Source organism: Branchiostoma belcheri, unplaced genomic scaffold (assembly GCF_001625305.1).
Source record: "Branchiostoma belcheri isolate BF01 breed outbred unplaced genomic scaffold, Haploidv18h27 scaffold16, whole genome shotgun sequence".
NCBI classification, from domain to species: domain Eukaryota; kingdom Metazoa; phylum Chordata; class Leptocardii; order Amphioxiformes; family Branchiostomatidae; genus Branchiostoma; species Branchiostoma belcheri.
In genome coordinates, this window is record NW_017803046.1 from 1508565 (window position 1) to 1528360 (window position 19796).

The 19796-nt window shown below is 38.2% G+C and overlaps 2 protein-coding genes across 3 annotated transcripts in view; one reads left to right on the forward strand and one right to left on the reverse strand.

The window, feature by feature from the left end:
• Positions 1-14114, reverse strand: part of LOC109466010 (aryl hydrocarbon receptor nuclear translocator 2-like) — a 29012-nt gene extending 14898 nt beyond the window's left edge. Inside the window, 3 exon segments of the mRNA XM_019763528.1 lie at positions 1143-1208; positions 3726-3819; positions 13719-14114. Coding sequence (XP_019619087.1) covers positions 1143-1208; positions 3726-3819; positions 13719-13773 — 215 coding nt within the window. The 5' untranslated portion in view covers positions 13774-14114.
• Positions 14115-14199: 85 nt separating this feature from the next.
• The window catches only part of LOC109466012 (homer protein homolog 2-like), a 16696-nt gene continuing 11099 nt past the window's right edge, over positions 14200-19796 (forward strand). For both annotated transcript variants that reach the window (XM_019763531.1, XM_019763532.1), the window contains exons 1-2: positions 14200-14402; positions 17449-17605. In XM_019763531.1, coding sequence (XP_019619090.1) covers positions 14392-14402; positions 17449-17605 — 168 coding nt within the window. In that variant the 5' untranslated portion in view covers positions 14200-14391. The remainder of the gene's footprint in view (positions 14403-17448; positions 17606-19796) is intronic.

Here is a 19796-nt window from a genome sequence, read left to right on the forward strand (position 1 = left end):
TAACTGATTCAATATGATTTTAGCCAGGCAATTTCTCTAATGGAAAGACATCAAACTTAAAGGTATTTTGAGCTCAGAAACATTAACACCAGTATTTCTTCTTAATGTTGATTTAAGAAACAAACGCCAAGAAGCTAATACATTTTGTAGTTTTGAAGAGGGCATATAGAAAGTATACATGTATGTTGACAAAACACCAACATAATACTTGAGCAATCTTTTTATACCAAAAATTTGGATCATTCATGATGGTGAAATTTAATATTGCAATCACAATGTAGGTAAGTTGATAACTTAACACCAAGAAGTGAGAAATGACCACACCAGCAAGCAAGCCACAAGGAAGAGACTAAGATGGGCTGAGCATTATGTTAAGATGTTAAACTACATTCTATAGCAAAGGAACACAAAAAGAATCACAAAACTGGCAAGTACAAGGTTGATACATGATTAGAGCACTTTTTGTCTTCATAAGATGATTTTACATGAAGAAACAATATTGAACAACTGACTTTTCTTTGTTAGCAATCTCTAACATTTAAAGATAAAATGCACTGCAAACGACTTTGTCAAGCTACCACTAGTTGCAATCATGAACATGATTTGCTAGCCTTTTCCAGTAATAGTCTTTCTCGTGCAGTCAACGATTTGAACATCAAAGAGGCTGCGACATTGTGCATACAGCTTTGCAAGCCCTTTTATGTCTTTGAAACATTTCAAGGTTAGATGAACTACTCAAAACTACCTTGTGCCAACCAATAGTACCACATGCAATGTTTCACCTCCTGTGCATCTTGTATGAAAGTGAAGAGAGAGAAATGCACCAGAGAGCAAGACAAGGAAGAGCCACATTCACAGTTACCACTTTTTCTTTTGCAAGGCCAAGGAGTAGAGTTCAGAAAGAAGTGGATATAAACAAAGTGAAGAGGACACGTTCACTTTTGCTTAGCTGAAGCAGTGCAAAAGTACATTTCAGAGCAAACACTGAGAAGCCACTTTGTAGTACAGAGACACTTGATATGGTTGCTCTACTGTCTGATCAGGTGAGGTTCTGAAGAAAAACGAGTACTACACAGAAGCTTGACGAAAGAGGTGACCTTCGACCTTTACCAAAAGAGGTGACCTTCAACCTTTGACCTCACCTGGCATACTTGGTGCCCTGTGAGTGTGACCCACCCTGGCTGTAATCATCGTCATCAAACTCTCCCCTGCAAAATAAGAAATAACCGTAGGTCAAATGAAAAGGTCGCAAAGAAATGGGGTCAAAACATAAGGAAATGATTTCCAAAATGTTCAAACTTGTGTTGAGTTCTCTCAATCATTATTTTTCCGCTTGTTACTTAGTTATTAGTAATTACTATTAGTGTTTTAATAAAATCAAGTAGATTATTGCTTGGTACTTGGTATATTGTTCATTCATTTAAACTTAATTTAAAACTGAACCTCAAGACCTCTTTGCCTTGTATCCTGTGGCTTCATTGTAATGTTGGATTAAAAAATTAAAAAATTTTGATTTTCTACTAATGATGATCATCTCCTTTAGTTACACCTACTTCAGCATGCTAAATGGCATATATTTTAACAAAACTAAAGATTGAAAAGAAAAGTTGTTACTACACTCTGTGGACATTCTAGTGTTGAAAATATATACTGCGAAAAACCCATTCTCTTTGCCATTTGTTCTATTGTTCCCATCTATCAGTTGTTTTTTTCTGGTAAAAAGGCTGTCTTTCTGGAATAAGCTCCAAAGTTTGTCTGACCAAAATGAGAAATGATACTGGAAGTTACTGCGCAGCTTCTTGACCCTGAAAGAGATCTGCAGAAATGCATTGAGAGTTACAACAAGGCTGCTAACACATTTTAATACACTACAGGAGTAGTCCTAATATATTACGCCACCATTTGGTACGTTCAATTCCCTATATCAAGTACTGATCCTTTATTCCTCTAACAGTATCTAGTCTAAGGCTTACAGACAACTTGCAAGACTTGATGGGAAAAGGTATATCATGTTTGTTTGTGTTACAATGTTAGTTGATCCTTTGGTACTGAGGAGGTGCACAAGTTACTGTACAATGGTGTTGCCTTTACAATTGTATGCATATGATATATACTGCCATAATGACTTAACCAGCATTGATCAAGTGCTTGGAACACTTTACATTACAGCAACTGGACATTGCAGCCTCAGTTTTACCTATCCCCACATATATACAGTGATATGTAATTTGAAAATGACCTGGGTGGCTGTTGGCTTTAAGTCTACCAAGGACATTATACATAATGTCCTTGAGTCTACAGATCTGTCCTTGGGCAAATCTGACAATAGAACCTGACAACTGTGCAGGTGTGATGAGGATATACCACATATACATATACATGTGTAAGGTGGCCTGTGGGGTGAAGAGGTTTAGTCATAGATCAAACTTCTATTACCTGTGTACTAGACACTTCATACCCTGGCAAACTATATCATCAGGTTTAACCATTTTTGAAAACTTCCTTTTGTGAAGAATGGTCAATTTTGCCGGTCCTTGTGACCCCTTGTATAAGAGAGGGCACAGCGAGTAGGCTTGCCTATCCATCATACCTTACAGGACATGGTCTTGCATACAGCTCCCTACTTATGCCACAGCAAGTAAATTTTATGGTTGACATCCGCATTGATTTTTGCCTGATGTTGACAAAAAAATCATTCTCGCTTCAGCGATTACCTTAAGTGTTGTAGAAGTAACACTAGTAGCGAGGTAGCCTTGAGTGTAGCTATAGAAGTGAGACTAGTGTAATTACTTAGCCTTGGGTGTATTTGTGATATACTACTGTAGGCTATAGCTTACCACAGTAGTATAACTTTCAACAAAGGAATAAAAGACCTGTTGACAGTGATAACATGTTTCAATGTAGCCTCTTTTAGAACTTATTCCAGTACTGTTCCCTACAGATACATATAAATATGTAAGCTTCCTAATGGTTTGTATGTGTTTTGTATGTGTGTATTAGCCTGGGAGCCATCTGATTTGTAACGGCAACCCCAAAAAAATCAATGACAAATAGTTCTAAACATACTGTACATACACATTGAACCATGTCTCTGTTTTGTTTTCACAATATCCTTTAGTCACAATCTCTTTGCAGGATAGGAAAGGATTATCATACAAACATATTGATGCACTATAAATATCAGGCATTCATATTTGCTTCCATGCATAGCTGTGGCAAACACAAAATGCAAAACATACATAATTATGTGTTGTCAAACAGTCGCAACTGAAGTCACTGTCATGTATTGTTTATAATCTTGTATTGTGTTCAGAAGAATATTGGGCTACAGAGTAATACTGATTTTTTTTCTGTGTACCGCCAACAGCACTGTCTAGACCACATTCCCATACTTATTTTGATCAATAGCAGTAGCAAATACTTAGTACACAATGATAGTACATTTACATAATAAATCCGTCTAATACATTACCCTTTTCTCTACATGTACACACACACACACACACACATACACACACACACACAAAGATGGAGAGGTATTCTATAAAGCTATATTGTTTTCATATTCTCCATGCACTGTTCCTTTTCATTTATAATGGCTGCTAGGATGTAAGTGTAGTCTGCTGTTTTAAGTACTGCGAGTCCTTCTTTGACACTCTGAGTGAGTGAAAAGCGTGACTGCGTAGGCCAGCCCCAGCACACAACACCTGACAGACAGTACTCACTCCTTCATGCCTTGCTTCCTCTTGCGACTCTGCTGCCCGGTTGGGTCTGGTGACACCACACTCTGCGAGGATGAGGATGATGGGGCCTCCTCACCTGAAAAACACATCAAGGTCAACATCAAATGGATGCATGGTGGTTCTGGGTTCGAATCCCTTGCAGGTCCAAAGTTGTGAGCCTGTGGCAACTTCCTCACTGAAAAAGATTAATACCCAGCTTTGCTCTTCTTAGATGGGATGTAAAGCGGAGGAGAGACACACCTCATGCATGTTAAAGAACCCAATACATGTGCATTGAAAGATAAAAGTAAGAACTCATCCCAGTGTAAGTGGATCAAACCTATTACTAGTGTCTGTGATCTTATGCTTTACTGAAAGAAGTCATTTGGCTACCAATTCTCTATTGGTTAGAGGGTTAGGTAGCAGGGAGAAGGTTCATGACAGTACATGTACATGTGTACGTAGTGCCTTGTGACAGCCAAAACATCTACCATACATAGGTAAACTAACAGTGTTCTGCAAAACGCGTATATTTACCATCATACTATTACCAAGTCTAACATTGCATGGCTATATGTGCATGCCATTAGTAACATTTCTGTATGTTAATATAGTATATATATATATATATATATATATACAGTACAAATGTATCACAAACTTCAACACAATCATCAGGCCCCTAGGAAGAACAGCTAAGATCAGTATACAGCTATTCAGGACACCAAGGTTTCACATTGTATTTTTCCAACCACCATCTGTCACTTACAACCAGAGGTTAGAGGCTCAATAATAGAAAAGACAACGAAAAGTCACCCCGAAAGAAAGAAAGAACTTGTCATTATAGTTATGCAATGAGTTAGAAGTTTTCCCACAAGATACAAATGACCCTGGTGCTTTTCTGGAAAGCACTATATACATGATTGTGTACATTACTTGCACGATGGTGATTACATACAGGTCACTGGATTCTGAGAAGTCTGTTCAATGAATATAGAACACATTTGAACTAGAGTTCCACGATCTCATACCTTCGCCAAATGATGTTAGCTTTTATGATTAAGAAATTATATATTAATCCCCCTAATTATGCAAATAGGATCCTCAATTGCATGAATTATATCTGTTGATCATATTCTCCACCAAAATACAGTCTTATCTTAACAAAGAATGCCATGATGAAATTTTCTCATAAATTATGCAAATGAGGTCCTTATTTGAATAAGTTATGTTTAATTATGTTCACCTTAACTTAACTTTCAAACACCCCAAGTATAAAATTCCAGGCAGTTACCACTATGCAATTATAATATTTTCTCATTAATTATGCAAATTAAGTCTTCATTTGCATAATCGATATCTGCCTGTGTTTCTCTCATTCTTAATAACATATGTCACAAGCTTGAACTTCCTATTATGGAGTGCAGCTAGATAAATAGAATTTCCTCATTAATTATGCAAATTACATCCATATTTGCATAATTGTAATATCATTATGTCAAGCATCACTCAAGCTACCCACATACCAAAAATCACGATGATCCATCCATCGGTTCTTGAGTTATCCCCCTTTAAACATTTGTCCATTAAACCCCCCCTGCAGTTCTAGAGCAAGCAACTAGGGGGCTCAAACTCATGTCACTTTATCCCCAGCACAAGAGCTATCTACCATCTAAATTTCGTCACCCTAGCATGTCTGGATCTTGAGATATCAAAACCGGAAGTTCTGCTGCAGTACCATGACAAGCCGCCAGGTGGCCCAAAATCTAATCATTTTGAGGTCTCATCAAGACCTACCCACCTACCAAGTATCAAGACAATCCATCAAGACCTTCTCAAGTTATTGTGTTGACAGACAGACAGACAGACAGACAGACACACACACACACACACACATACACGAACGCCCCTGAAAACATAACCTTCTTGGCGAAGGTAATAAACATGTACTGGAAACTGACCCACGGTAGGCTGAAACAAGACTAGCATATCCAGAACAGGAGATACAAAAACATTTTAACAGGATTACTCTGCTGCAATACCAAAGATGCTAGTAGACCCAAAATTAACCCTATCCTTCGTCTTCCCAAATCCTACCTACAAGGAAAATATCAAGATTAATAATTTACAATGCATTAATTGCTTCTTGAGTTTTGCTGACCAAATACAGTACAAGTAAGCTTAAACACATACATAACACCTTTGCTTACAAAAGTAACAATGTCAATGTAAATTTGTAATTCCATGTCACGCAACACAATGTTTCACTACTCTACACTACTGTCTTTCTGGTACCAAGATTGATATACAATGTACTTAGATTATGTATTTGCTAGTTGAACTACATGTATACCTTGGGAAAATGAGGTCCACACACTGCAGACAACTGAAGGAATCATGATACTATTCTGCTTGAAAGCCGATGTTTCAGGACTGGTCGAGTTACAAATGTAGATACATTAAGGAGGTTCAAGATAAACTGTTAAAAATAAAAATGATCATGCTACACTAAAAGCAAAACATTTTACCTACATAATTTTGTATTACAGGGCTTTGCTTTATATGCTAGAATCGATTTTGAAAAACTTTTTCAAAGAAGAATTAGCATCATCAGATATCTGATCTGAATGAACGATAATACTAGTAATCAAAGCTTTGGTATGGTAGTCATTCTACGAAAGGCATGAACTGGCAAATTGGACACAACTGTTGAACAGCATTATGTACAATGTAGCTATAGGTATAAGTATTTATCATGAACCTCCTTACCACAGGTTTGCCATCAAGTCTGGTCAAAAGGATCCACCTGTTGAATTTATAACTGTCTAGGGTAAATACATTATTTCCAAATTTAGATGCTAATCTTTTGATGTTTATCTCGAAATGGAAAGTTCCAAACACAGGACACCTGATTGATTATTACTCTGTAGGAGTGACGTCAGTTTCAACCCACTTTAATGACAGGCTGCTGTGCAACGTGGGATGAGGTGTGTTTATTCCATACTATATATGGTCATGGCAAATTAAAGGACAGCCATTGGATACTAACAGAAAGCCTATGGTTTTTAATCATTTTTTTATCATATCTAAAAGAAAACAGTACTAAAAGATACCATATAACTGTCATACAATATATGTTACACACAATACAATGTTCCTTTTCAAAAAAAAAGTATGTGTGCTACAGGTGTACAAATTGAACTGGGCAAGCAAAAGAAAAAGATTGTCCTATAATCATGTTTCCCCTTTCCCCATTAGGTGCATAGGGAGGGATATCTAAAAAAAACAAAAACAAGCATCCAGTGATAGACCCAAATACTACCACAGGGGCCACAAAGACAATACAACCAAGCTTACAAATTCCATGGCATTTGGATTGAAACTACAAAGTGAACAGCATAGAGTTAAGAAGAACTCTATATGTCCTCCCTTAACTAGCTAGTTTCAAACATTCAATTTTATACATCATACACAATGTACATGTACGTTTAATAAATTGGTCTGGATTTTTTTGTCAGCAAAGAGACACTTCATATGTACACGCTAAAAGTATGACACTATACTCTATATTGTTCACGGTTGTTATCCATGGCCATATGCTGATTTATTGCTTGTTGCATAGAATGACAGGAATTTTGAATAGCTCTGCTACTCTATTATCAACCTTTGACTGAATGTTGAAATTTCATGTTGCATTCCAAAATAAGAAATATAAGCAGTTCATCCATTCCAAACAGTGAGAATTATCTACATGTAGATGAGCAGATATCCTATGTAAATCTCGACAATTATATCATTGAAACTCAGGAAAGACCGAGTACAAATGTATAGGCACAAGCGCAGTATATTATACCATATACTGATATAGTGCTCTCCTTGGTATAAATTATTATTAACTTGAAGTAAGAACCAAAAGCATAATAGTCTGGTAGAGTAAATACAGAAATATAATTGCCCAATGACAGATCCACAATAAAAATTTTCTCACCAAAATGTAATAAAAAAATTCACACTTACAAGTATATCACAGGCAAGGAATATTAAAGTAAGATTGTGAGCAGATTTTACAAAACACTTCACAATCAGATTCACCGTATAGCCATATTTCCTGAAGCCAAGTTTCCACAAGAAGGGGAAATGCAGATGGTATAAAATTACAGGCATGCATTTACAGTTACCAGTTGTCATGATAAAATGCACATAACTGAATCAGCTCCAGTAACAACACCGACAGGAACACGCACATACAGCACTAGACCATGGGGAAGTTCAAACTCACAAAAGTTCCCAGACTACAGTGGATTCTATGGGAAGACCTGGTGGGTGGTTTGGAGGCTGGGTTTGGTGGGTAGAGGTTGTAGGAGTGATGGTACAAGATGGCCTCAGCTGTAGTTGCGAGGGACTGGATTCATGCAGGAGGTGGTGGTGGTTGTGAACGACGTGATCATGGTGTATAAACAGATCCCTGGGTCAAACCATTAACAAGTCCCAACAGGGGGCCGCAGCATTCATGCCCCAGTGTCACATGTAACTCTTTTGTAGAAATGACTTTGCAAATCATTTCCTTTCACATGTCTCATTACTCAGTATTGATTGAGTAGTTTCTTTTTTATACATCTAAATTAATTCTGTGGAGAGAACATACTTCTTCTGTGCCCGCCCCCCTCTTGGAGCCAAAATACTCCTTCCATAACGTGCCACAGAATATTGACAATCAGCTCCAGGCCTGGCTGAACTGGTGGAACATGCACGCGCATACTAAAAACCTTATTATGACAACAAACACTCCTTCTGGCATACTGGCCTTCCATAAATGAATTATACAACTGAATATAATCTGACAGAGGCTCTTGAAAGGTAAAAGATGAAGGGGGCACATAAAAGGCAATATCAAAATATAACCCCAAGGTAAATACCTTCTGTTATTAACAAATTTTTCATGCTTAACAACAGTGCTATGCACATTGTAAAATACACATGACAATACTACAAGTCATTTTCAATTTAATTTAACACTCCCATAAACAATTACAACTCTGGTGTGGTACGTCAACCACAGACTATATCTAAAGGTTAAAAGGCCAAGTATTTTGCCTGCAGTAATTCGTAACATATTTGTTCCGTATTCAATACTTACATCCATTACGTACAAAAGAAAATACCTTTAACTCCCTGCAATTGCAAGTAACAGTGAAAAGGATAGAAGTTGGATTTTTCATGCATGAGAAAACAAAAAAGTTCATCCGATAGAAATTAGCCTTATAGTTATACTCATGACATAATACATGTACTTGAATGTATGCATACAAATCACTACATGTAAAGCTCTAAAATTGAAACTGGCAGCTGGTTCCTCCTTGTCCTGCATGCTAAACTGAGGTCTCTTGGGCCCTTCATAGGACACAGCAGAAAGCAATCATCACTCTTTATGAGCAATGACTGTAATGACAAGGGATCTACCAAGGGATGATCAAAATTTCAACATCAATACATACGTGGAATATCTTGTGTCTGACAAATTTACCTTTCATGATTACAACACCAAACATTAGGGTGGGGATAAGCTACCTTATTACACAGCTAATGAAATCAACTTCTGCTTTCTAAATTAATATATGATATGTCAAATAACAGTTGTACATGCCTTCGCCCAAAATAAGAGCAAAATTTATACCATATACATTGTATCTTCTGTTACATTAAAACCATGATACAAATTTGAGCGATTAACATTTGTTGAGGACAACATCATGGCCATATGTGCTGAAAATATTTAGACATTGCTTACAAAATAAATGTGCCATGAATGGCATTACAAAGTTTTATTGTTTATAAAAACATGCTTTTGTGTTTAACAGGATATAGAGTTAGTAATGATATAACATTTTAACAATGACATAGGTTACAATTTAACTGTTTTTAATGAAGAATGGCCAATATTTACAACTAAAACAGCATGTAGAAACATGCTACATGTATATTTATATTGCAAAAGAAGCAAGCACAGAGAGTCACGACTACTAGTATCTGCCATGACTACTTCAACTTCAATTCTAATGTTTCACTCAAAGTGTAAGCACCAAATGACCTTTTTCATTTCACCTGACAATCTGTCACAACTTCTCTCATTTCGTGTATAAATACTTTCATCAGGTAGGTAAATGATTGAATAGTAAAGTGCTTTTATTATTCACAACCATGTTTTTCATGGCCTCATGCAAAACAAATGGTTCTGAATAAAAGAAGTTTACTATGTTTTAATTTCACATTGACAACATGACAAAGTATGCTAGCCTAGCAATGCCAGAAGGCCAATCACTCAAAAATTGAACAGGTGCCAATTTTCATTAGCCCTGACATCCTACATGTCCAGACACATTTTCAAGGCCGTAATTTTTCCTAGAAATTACTACAACTTGTAGTATTACTAGTAAAAGTATCAATGGCTAAATTGTGCAGTCTAATATCACATTAGTCTACATGCAGCTCTTTAGCACCCTAAATTACAATTGCCTGACACATTTAGGACAAATGCTACCAGGAAAAGAAAACTTGTGGGTCAAAACAGAACTTCAAAATGCCCATTCATAATCATAATCATACTCTCTAGTGCACCTGTTTAAATTTGGCAGATGATTATGACCTACCTAAGTGCAAGTCTTTTGTCATTTTCATCTCCAGAAGCAGTAACTCAATTAATCCTTATCATATGGCCAAGCTCTAAGTATACTATTGTGCAGATATGGTTGAGACTTAAGATTATGTGGATAAAAAGTAATCTGCATCTGTATTGGTAAGTTTACTATAACCGGTTATGTATAACCGCCCTTTGGCGCAACACACCAGCTTAATCAATACATGATGTAGACTTAATCATAGTACATGCAAAAGTAGGTATCACTATAATAATGCCTTTGTTGGTGTTTCCATAGAATGTCATGTCAAACAGCAGTTTCAAACAGCCAACCTACAACACGCCATCTGCTGATAAATCATCTGTCAATGACACACTTCCGAAACAATGCAGTAATGGTTCATCGCACAGATAACAGGTGCACAAATAAAGTCCACCTCTTGATTATTTATACATGTAATTTAGTTAGGGACATGTTTTAATACAATCTTCATTTGTCAATGACAAGAATGTTATTTCTATCCTGATGTGTGCTACATATGTTTGTCTACCTGGAGAGGACAAACTCTTGTCCAGACCCCAAAATCCTAGATCAAGAAGAAAAGTGAGATATGGTTCTAAACTCCCTAAAATCACAAAGCCACAAGAGTACAAAGGACCATCAAATTCAGTACTGCGAACTATAAAGTCTTTCACTGTTCATATAATCATAGACTGACCTTATGAACTGCCAAACGAGTGATACGCAGCTATAAGGTAGTACAGCTATGTCCACCTGCATTGATCATAGGCTAAAATGGACCCTGAGATGTATATGCCCAGAAGGCATAAAACTTACAGTTGGAGCAACCAGTTCAACTTCAAAATTGCCAACAATTCCTGTACTGTTGAAGATGGACAATCTTATCGTTTACTTAGATACCAGACCCAGGGACGGGGTTTGCAAACACCTGTGCATACCTGTAGGGATTGGTAGCTTGTTTAGCTCCTTGAACAAACTGCTGGGTACATATTTGCCCACGTTTCCACACAAAGCAGTTATTATCTACACAACTGTAAGCCGCAATTCGTGCCGAAGGCAGAACTGTTCAAACATCACTAGCACAGTAGCCTGTACTTTGAAATAGATGCAAGTTTGATAACAAATACCCTTCATCTTTTTTTTTACCTGTATCTGAGTATTTAGTGGTCAGATACTTTCAATCCACTAAGATCTTGTGTCAGTTTCTTACAAAAAAAGAAAAAAGCTATGACAGTTGTGGTTTACTGATGCGATATAAACAAAAAAAGTTGTTTCACATACAGTTACAGAGTACTTTCTGACCAAATTCAGTTACCTTTACAAATGTAATACATGTGTACATGTATTATGTTTGGTAGAAAAGATACCCTTTCCAAGTCCAAAAGTTCATCATCTGCCTCTGCACCAAAAGCTTGTTGAACAGAGGAGGTTTTTGGTTGAACCAAATGACAACACAGCTGAACCTTATCAGGGTATTATCTTATGATAATTAGTACTCAATCAATCACCTTGATCACTTCATTAATACAGATAGGTTAATTGTCATGAATAGCTGGTTATATGGTTATATGAAGGGAAGTTGATAAAGAGCTAATTCTTATGTATGTCTATTGTCTAGGTTGGTTGGTAGGCTTATGTATACAGACACTAGAGAGACACTAGAGAAAAATATCTGTGAGAGTTCTAGTTTCTAGTTCTATACAATACTAAGCAATACCCCTCGCGGGGTCTAGTGCTTAGGGAAGTGGTCGTTCCCCAGCGTGACCGGTGGTGGTGGTGAGGAAAAAAAAAAAAGAGTTGAGACAATAACTCTTAGTCTCATATTTAGTTTTCTTAGCCTTTACACAGGCCTTCAACCCTGCAGTTTTGGGGAAATGACAAAAAAATGGCCATATATAAAAAGCGAACGATCTTCCCCCATCAACCTCTGCTTGGAGAGTAGGTTTTTCAGTGTTCCCCAATTGACCTACCGGAGTTAAAATTATGCAGCAAAAGGGAAGAACTGAACTGAATACACTAACAAAGGGGCTCTGATTGCATCCATTAGCTTTAATACACTGCAATTTGTATGCACTTCCCTGTTCACCATGATAACTTCTTTATGAACATAATACACAGCTTTGCTTTTATCTATGGTCTAATAAACTGCAACACTTTGATGGTAACATCCTTTTACATTTACTGCAAATTGCCATTGCCATACAGAATTTATTTGTTCACAATGTGCTTTAGAATTGGACTCATAACATTCCCGACCGCAATGTTACCCTCTTCATATTCTCGTCATTGTATCTGCACATACACATCATGGTATCCTTACCAAATCTTGACATCATATTAAGATCATTCTACTACAAAAGAGGCTTTTACAAAAGAGACTTTTGTTTGTTTGTACAACTGATAAAATGCCTTAAGGCATAACACACCAGTGAGTAAAAGCTGCTAAAATAGTGGTACCTCTGAACATTTAATCCACAACTTGTAGTTGGGAAGGTACCCCTACTCTTATTGATAAGTGTGGTGGGTTCTTTAACATGCTTGAGGTGTGACTCTTCTCAAACCTCAAACGAGGATTAGCTGGATCCTGGAGTAGCAAAAAAATTACCAAATCTATATTTGATAAGCTTTGTGAGAACTGAGAAGTCCAAACTTTCTCTTCTTCATACCATTGTTTACATACCAATGTAACACACACAGTTTGAGGAAATCTTACCTAGTTTGTTTGTCCTATGCAAGTTGAATCTGCATTGAAAGTTACGTGTATGTTCAAATGTGTGAAACAATGTACAGGTAAACATGCAGCCTTTTTTTCTCACCCCTGACCCGGCCCACTTCTACCTGTAACTTACACTTGAAAACTTGCGCCCCCAGGCGGCGCAGCGTCCCGATCGCAACTCCCACTCTTCTGATCGTCTAAGAAAACAATATAATCTAAGATAGCGGACTACCTTTTTGTTTACTTGTCAAAATATTTTGTCTGCTTGTATGTAAAAAATTATGTTTGATCAGACCGCGGCGGCGGGAAAGTGTAAAGAACAACCGAACAGCTACTGACAACTGGGACAGTAGTACTAGTAGACGTTTGTTTTGACAAGAATTTCTCATTTCGTCTGTTGAGTGTCGTGAAAAAAATGCCGTACTATTATTCATATACTGTCTGGCATCATTGACTGTAGGTTAGATATTTTACACGTAACTGGATATAATTTGCGGAGAAGTGATACTCTCAGTCTGAAACAAATTATGGTCATCCATCAGATAATGGGAGGTCTGAAGATCCCCGCCCTCATCGTCATAGCGGGACTCCACAAGCTACTAACCCTTTCGCCGTGAGACTTACCTGCACCGCCGCCGACTGCAGCGCCAGGTAACGCCATCGTGGTCACCGACGACATGTCGGCACCCTGCGGGAAGTTGTTCGCCTCCACCGTACCTGGTTTCCTCTCCGCTCTTGTGAAAAAGTTGGTTGTGATAAATTTGTTTTGTCCCAGACGGAGACGATGATGGGGCAAGCAGTCACCAACTTCCTCCTGTCAGCAACTGGCTATCCGGAACAAACCTGTCTCTGACGACCACCTAATGACAATCGCAGGACTCTTTAAAACCTTCCTAAGTCGTACAAGAACGCTAATAAAAGCCTGCAGTTGACATGAGCGTGACCATCAGCAGGAATCTTCCCCTCCCAGTGACACAAACGGCAGACGAATCTCTGTGCTGCCACACAAAAGCCGTCTCACGAGATTTGACGAGAATTCGCGAGATTCTGCAAGCATCACCGCGAGATTCGGCGAGAATCTACGAGACCGTCCCACAATGCATTGCGAGGGTACAGCCCAGGGGGTCAGAGCGCATGCGTGTCAGGTCGATGGAAGAGTTCATTGATTTGTGGTTAACTATCTGCGCGTTAATTAAAACTGTTGATGGATTATCTGTTTGATCTCAACAAGGAGTGAAACCAACCGCTGACCATTGATCTCCCTAAATCCGTAACTTCCCGGCCTTCAGGGTGCTGAATGATCATGGGGTAGGTTTCTGGAGTAAATTTTGCGTGTTGTTTCAGGCTTTCGAGATGGTCAGGTTTGTGTTTTGATTTTTTTTTTGGGGGGGGGGGGCATCGTAAAAGTTGTTTTGAAACACATAAGTGGATTAGCACAGCGTCGGTTGTCAATCTTGTTTTGCCCACAGATCTTATTTCCTACAAGTATATACTACAAATGTTTTTAGATTTCTTGTATAGAACTAGATAGTTATAGAGTGGAAGTTCACTGATTTGTGTTATGTGCATAATTTGTACCTTATGTATGACTCAGAAAGTATTCACGACATAAATACCGGAAACTCTCAAGCTGATATACCTCATTTATCAGCCAGTGGTATTCAGGGACCCTCCCTGTGGAGATGTTTACATGAGCTAATGTGGTCTGGGAGGGGAATGTAAACAAATGGTCATAGGTCTTGTCTTGCCCCTCCTTGTCAATTTGTCTGTGCTCATCTTCCCACAGTTAGGGGCAGTTGAGCATTTGTTTCAAATGGTTGTCATGATATTAATGAGGAAATGTGAGATTATTACTGCATAGACCTACAAATATATGAATCAGTACACATCGGAAACCATCCCAAGAGAGATCCCGAATTTCTTTCATCTTCCCAGCATAATTTCTTTTATGTCTAAACAATGGTGTTGGACTATAACTATTGTAATGGACTATTACTGCAGCATATAAGAAAACAGAAACAGGGTAGAATGAATGCCATATAAAAGTACTTGTCACCTTTTATGGTATCTGCCATAATATAACACTATATTCCTGCTTACAATTACATATTCTCAGATAAAGTAAACTTTTCCCAACTTCGTATAACTTAGTTATCTCAACTCTAAGTAATGTGCAATTGTGCCAACTGAAAGTGACAGGCTAACAACAGCCTGACTATGCTCCCCCTCGCAATACCCTGATTGCATTATCTTGTCATTCTTGCATTATTGCCATTAGATATTCAGTGATTCCTCGCTTGATCTAATTGTCAGCCATCTTTGGAGTGAGAGGACAGCGACAACATCATAACCCCGACCGAGAAATCTCATTACAGCATCATCCAATTGGGTTTTATCATGTCTCGGTTTCCCTTCCCCGACTTAAGCTTCAGAGTTTTAAGGTAAGGGTCGCTGCAGAGGCGTTCCATCCGACGTTCGGTGCATCACATGCTGCTGATTGGTTAGGATTAGGTTTCCCTCAGCGGGGAATAGTGTTTGTGATGAGCAGTAGTCCTGTAGTGTAGGTAATTTTGGTGACTGCGCCATCATGGGAGATGCCAAGCTGTGGCAGGCTGTCGCACTTGCCTTTCTTCGGTAAGGATGATGATAATGCACGCCTTGAAATTCATCTGTGTTGTGCATTTTGCAGGTGTAACAGTAAAAGTGATGATGATGATACATTCACCTGGTACATACATTTTAATGATTTTATATACATGTACTCTGGTGTTGTAAAAAAAAGATAAAAATATTGCATATCAACTCCATGTTCTTCTGAATAGGTATAAACCATTCACTTGATGAATGTTACTGGCTGGTGTATGTTTCTAGAATATCAGGCACTGATGCATTCCATATGATATCAATGCGACATTGCATTATTGCTTGATATTGCTTGTATTTCATATCTATTTTCCTGACCTGTCACTCTTTCATCTATCCAAAGTTTACTCTGTGACGTATGAGTAACTTATCAGTATGCAAGTGTAACATCCTTAACTTATACTTACTTGACAATTACAACAAGATCCAACACACCACCGGACGTTTGTCACTGCCCCTTTGTAGATCTGAGGACTGATATTGTGGTATATATCCCCCTGACAGTTTCCTCTTAGTGTGTAACAAAATAAAGTGAGATTTGTATCTAAATTGTCTAACATCTTTAACTAACCCGATGCCCTGATTTCGATAAGCAGAATGACCCTGCTTTAAGGTTGCTTCCTGCCTTGGAGACTGTCTGCTCTTGGTGTGAAGAAAACATAATAAGAAATTCCTTGGAGAGAAAAGAAGCATGGAGGTGTCATTTGAGATACAGATACTCATCAGATATAGACAGATACTGTCCCTATGTGTATGGACGCTGGGCTCATGTATGTACATGTAACCTGGTACATGTATCTATATACTGGGATAGTTGGTCGTGTGTAAAGGCAAATATCAGTCATAGATGTTTGCCACTTTGGGAGCCAGCGTAAGGCAGCGGAGGAAGGCCTTTTTTGGTGATTCGGATGATGATACCAGTAGCCTTTGGTGGCCTCCCGAGCCATTTCTTTGGTAAGGATGATATGTTCAGATTGCAATAGAATCTGGAGATGTAACTTTTTGTTTTTGTACAAGTTTTTGAACTATTTGTACATCCACAACTTTCTCTTATTTTTTCAGATTTGAGTTATCTTACTAACTCGTGTAAGATGCGGCATACAAATGTGTTGTAGTAACAGTATGCATTTTTAATGTTTGTGTACATGTAATTCCATGCAACATTGCTTGCTATTTTCCAGTGACTAGGAGCAACTTCCGAACAAGTGATAGAATGTCAACTAAGTTCAATTTCAGACAAAACATCTCGGATTATTGTTGGCACCAGATAGGCGAATATTGGTATTCTTCCTATCTCAGCGGTCTATTTTGTCTGTGTGTGAGCCAAAAATGACGCTAACTGATGATAAACCAATTTGAAGTGCTGACAAGTATGTATCTTCTTGGTGATATTTCATACAGATGTCAATAGTATGAGAGAAATAGAGGCTAGTCTTCAATATCTGCTCAGTCAATGCCATGTAGTGATATTGGAAATGTTTGTTACTGACAATCGCAGGAAATCGCAGGAGCAGTCAGCTAACAGTGTTCGTCATGACCAGACCAATGTTACAGGAGCTACATAAGAGAAGGGCTCTGAGCTGTTTTTCAATTTTAGTTATGAGTGATGTAAAATAATGTTGAATTGTGGAGAATATGAGATCATGAAGGGTTGTTTTCACTTCAAGTTCACTGCCATGACCGGCTGTAACTCCTTGTTTCTTGGCCGCAGCGAGCAGCCGGTGTTCACCACCAAGGCGCACGTCTTCAAGATCGACCCGGAGACGCGGAAACAATGGCTGCCGGTCAGCAAGCAGGCGGTGGGGGTCTCCTTCTTCTTCGACAGTACACGGCGGACACACCGCATCATCAGTGTAGATGGGTCAAAGGTGAGATCTGGTTACCTAATTTTTTCTTCTTTTTTTTTTTTTGGGTAAAAACTTGGGTTTATTAAATACTGGCTTGAGAAAAAAGGCTATAACCCACATCGGTACTGGTTCCAAAAAATGCAGTAGTATTCACACTCAAGCTACATGGTCTTTTTTAATTTCCTGTTATGTGTTATACTATTACCAGCAGCATGACTGAAAATAACATATATATGCAGCAGGTTAGTGCATGAAAAAAATTGGAGCTGTGCAGGTATTCCTTATACAATGTTTAAGACAAAAGAGTGGTACAGGTAGAATTTTTCTTGTGCATGTGGTTTTGAATGTTATCTGCAGTAGTGCACTTGGTCACATATATCAAAGGTCACATATACATACATGTACCAAAAAAAGCCTCATAGCCCTTTATAATAGTCTAGACCATATTCAAGGCTGGGATGTTTAATTCACATGGAAGGGTTGACTACATAGCCAAGTCATCTACAACTACTGGTTCATGTCATTGTCAGAATCACAGTGTTCCTATGTATAAGATATTTAGTTCCCCTTAAAGCTTTGTTTGGTTTTCCTTTGATGCCCGCTATCGTGATGACTCATTTTTACCTGAGCAAAGTAAGGACAGTCATGTAAAGTGCCTTTCCCAAGGGCACAAGGTTGGTGACTTGGCAGTTTTCGAACCCGGAACCTCTTGGTTCTGAGCTGAATGCTCTGCCATCACACCACACGACCCCAAATATTTCATGGTGGGATGGAGGGTTGAATAAGAATTTTCTATGGCTTGGAAAATTCGGGTTGTGTGTTTTTGGCAAGGTATGCCTGAAGGATCCAACCAAGCTTGTTCTTGTTCTTGTACGGGTTCTGCACAACACCCCTAGATTGGGGTAAAGCGTGCAGGGGAGCTGTGCGATGCGCTATTGCTGCTTCTTCAGGAGTTGTAGTACTGCAGCGTTGAACTTGGGGCAAAATGTTCCAATTTCTGACAGTTTGTGGAAAATATGAATATTTGTAGCAGTCTTTGTGAAACGTTAGAGGTTTGTATGAGTTGGAGTTGAAGTGTCGCGATTGGTGCGGGATAGGCGTCAACAAGGTTTTGACCGGAAGGGCTGTTTTTGAGTGTCTTGCTTTCTGAAGTAATGTGAGTCTACTTGCTGTGCGTCTGTCCTTTAATGTGTCCCACCCTAAATCTGTGACCAATTTGGTAGTGCTGGCATAAGTATCATACAGGTATTTGAAACAAATCTGGCCGCTCTTTTAGAGCTTGTACATGGTACCATCCATGGAATGATGTACAGCATGTTCTGATTGGTTTCAAACCTAAAAATCAGACAGGCTGAGTATACATATTGTACATCAGTTGCATCAGTTGCATCATTCTATCTAATGATAGAAAAAGTGATAGATACTGTTTTGTCATTCATGGGAAACCTGCACATACATATGTATGGGTAGAATGTCTGCACATATTAACAAATACAAAAAATAACATAATGAATGCATGCAATCAATCTGTTATCTTAGGTTTATTTCTAAGTTCCTAAACAATCCTAAAATAAAGCTAATGTACATAATACATTGTATCATCATCAAAACAATAGTATTCTGATATGCTCCAAACCTAGAAATTCTATTCACTTACCAAGAGTAAAAATCAAGCTGCTCTGTTTTATAGAAAACATTTATATTCACAAGTATAGTTCATATTGCATTATTGTAGCAGTCTAAATCTGTGTGCCATTGGATTATCCTTCTGCATGCATAATAAAGTGGCTTCAATGTATTTGATAATCTAGTGGCTCCCTTTCAAAGAAAATCTCTTCATATAAGAGCATTATGCATCAATAATTCAAGACCCCCTTTATTTTGCTGTCTGGGGCAGATGTCACATATTCCCTCCGGAGGAGTAATTGAGAATAAAGTTGAGAAAAAAAATCAATGAATGGGAAGTAAGCCAAGAGGATTGTTAATGTGTTGTACATGTAGGTCTTGCTATAGCCCTTCAGTCTTAAAAGAAGCAAAGAAATAAAGGATGTAGAGGCTGTTGAACCAGAACTTCAATCTGTTACTGTCTAGTGTTCTAGCCAGCGTCCATCTTTCTGTCATTTGACAGAATTTTGCGACTTGTGGCAGACAGAAATTTTGCCCAATCTGTCACCTTTGACCGACAAAAATCGGTGTGATATAGAATATAGAA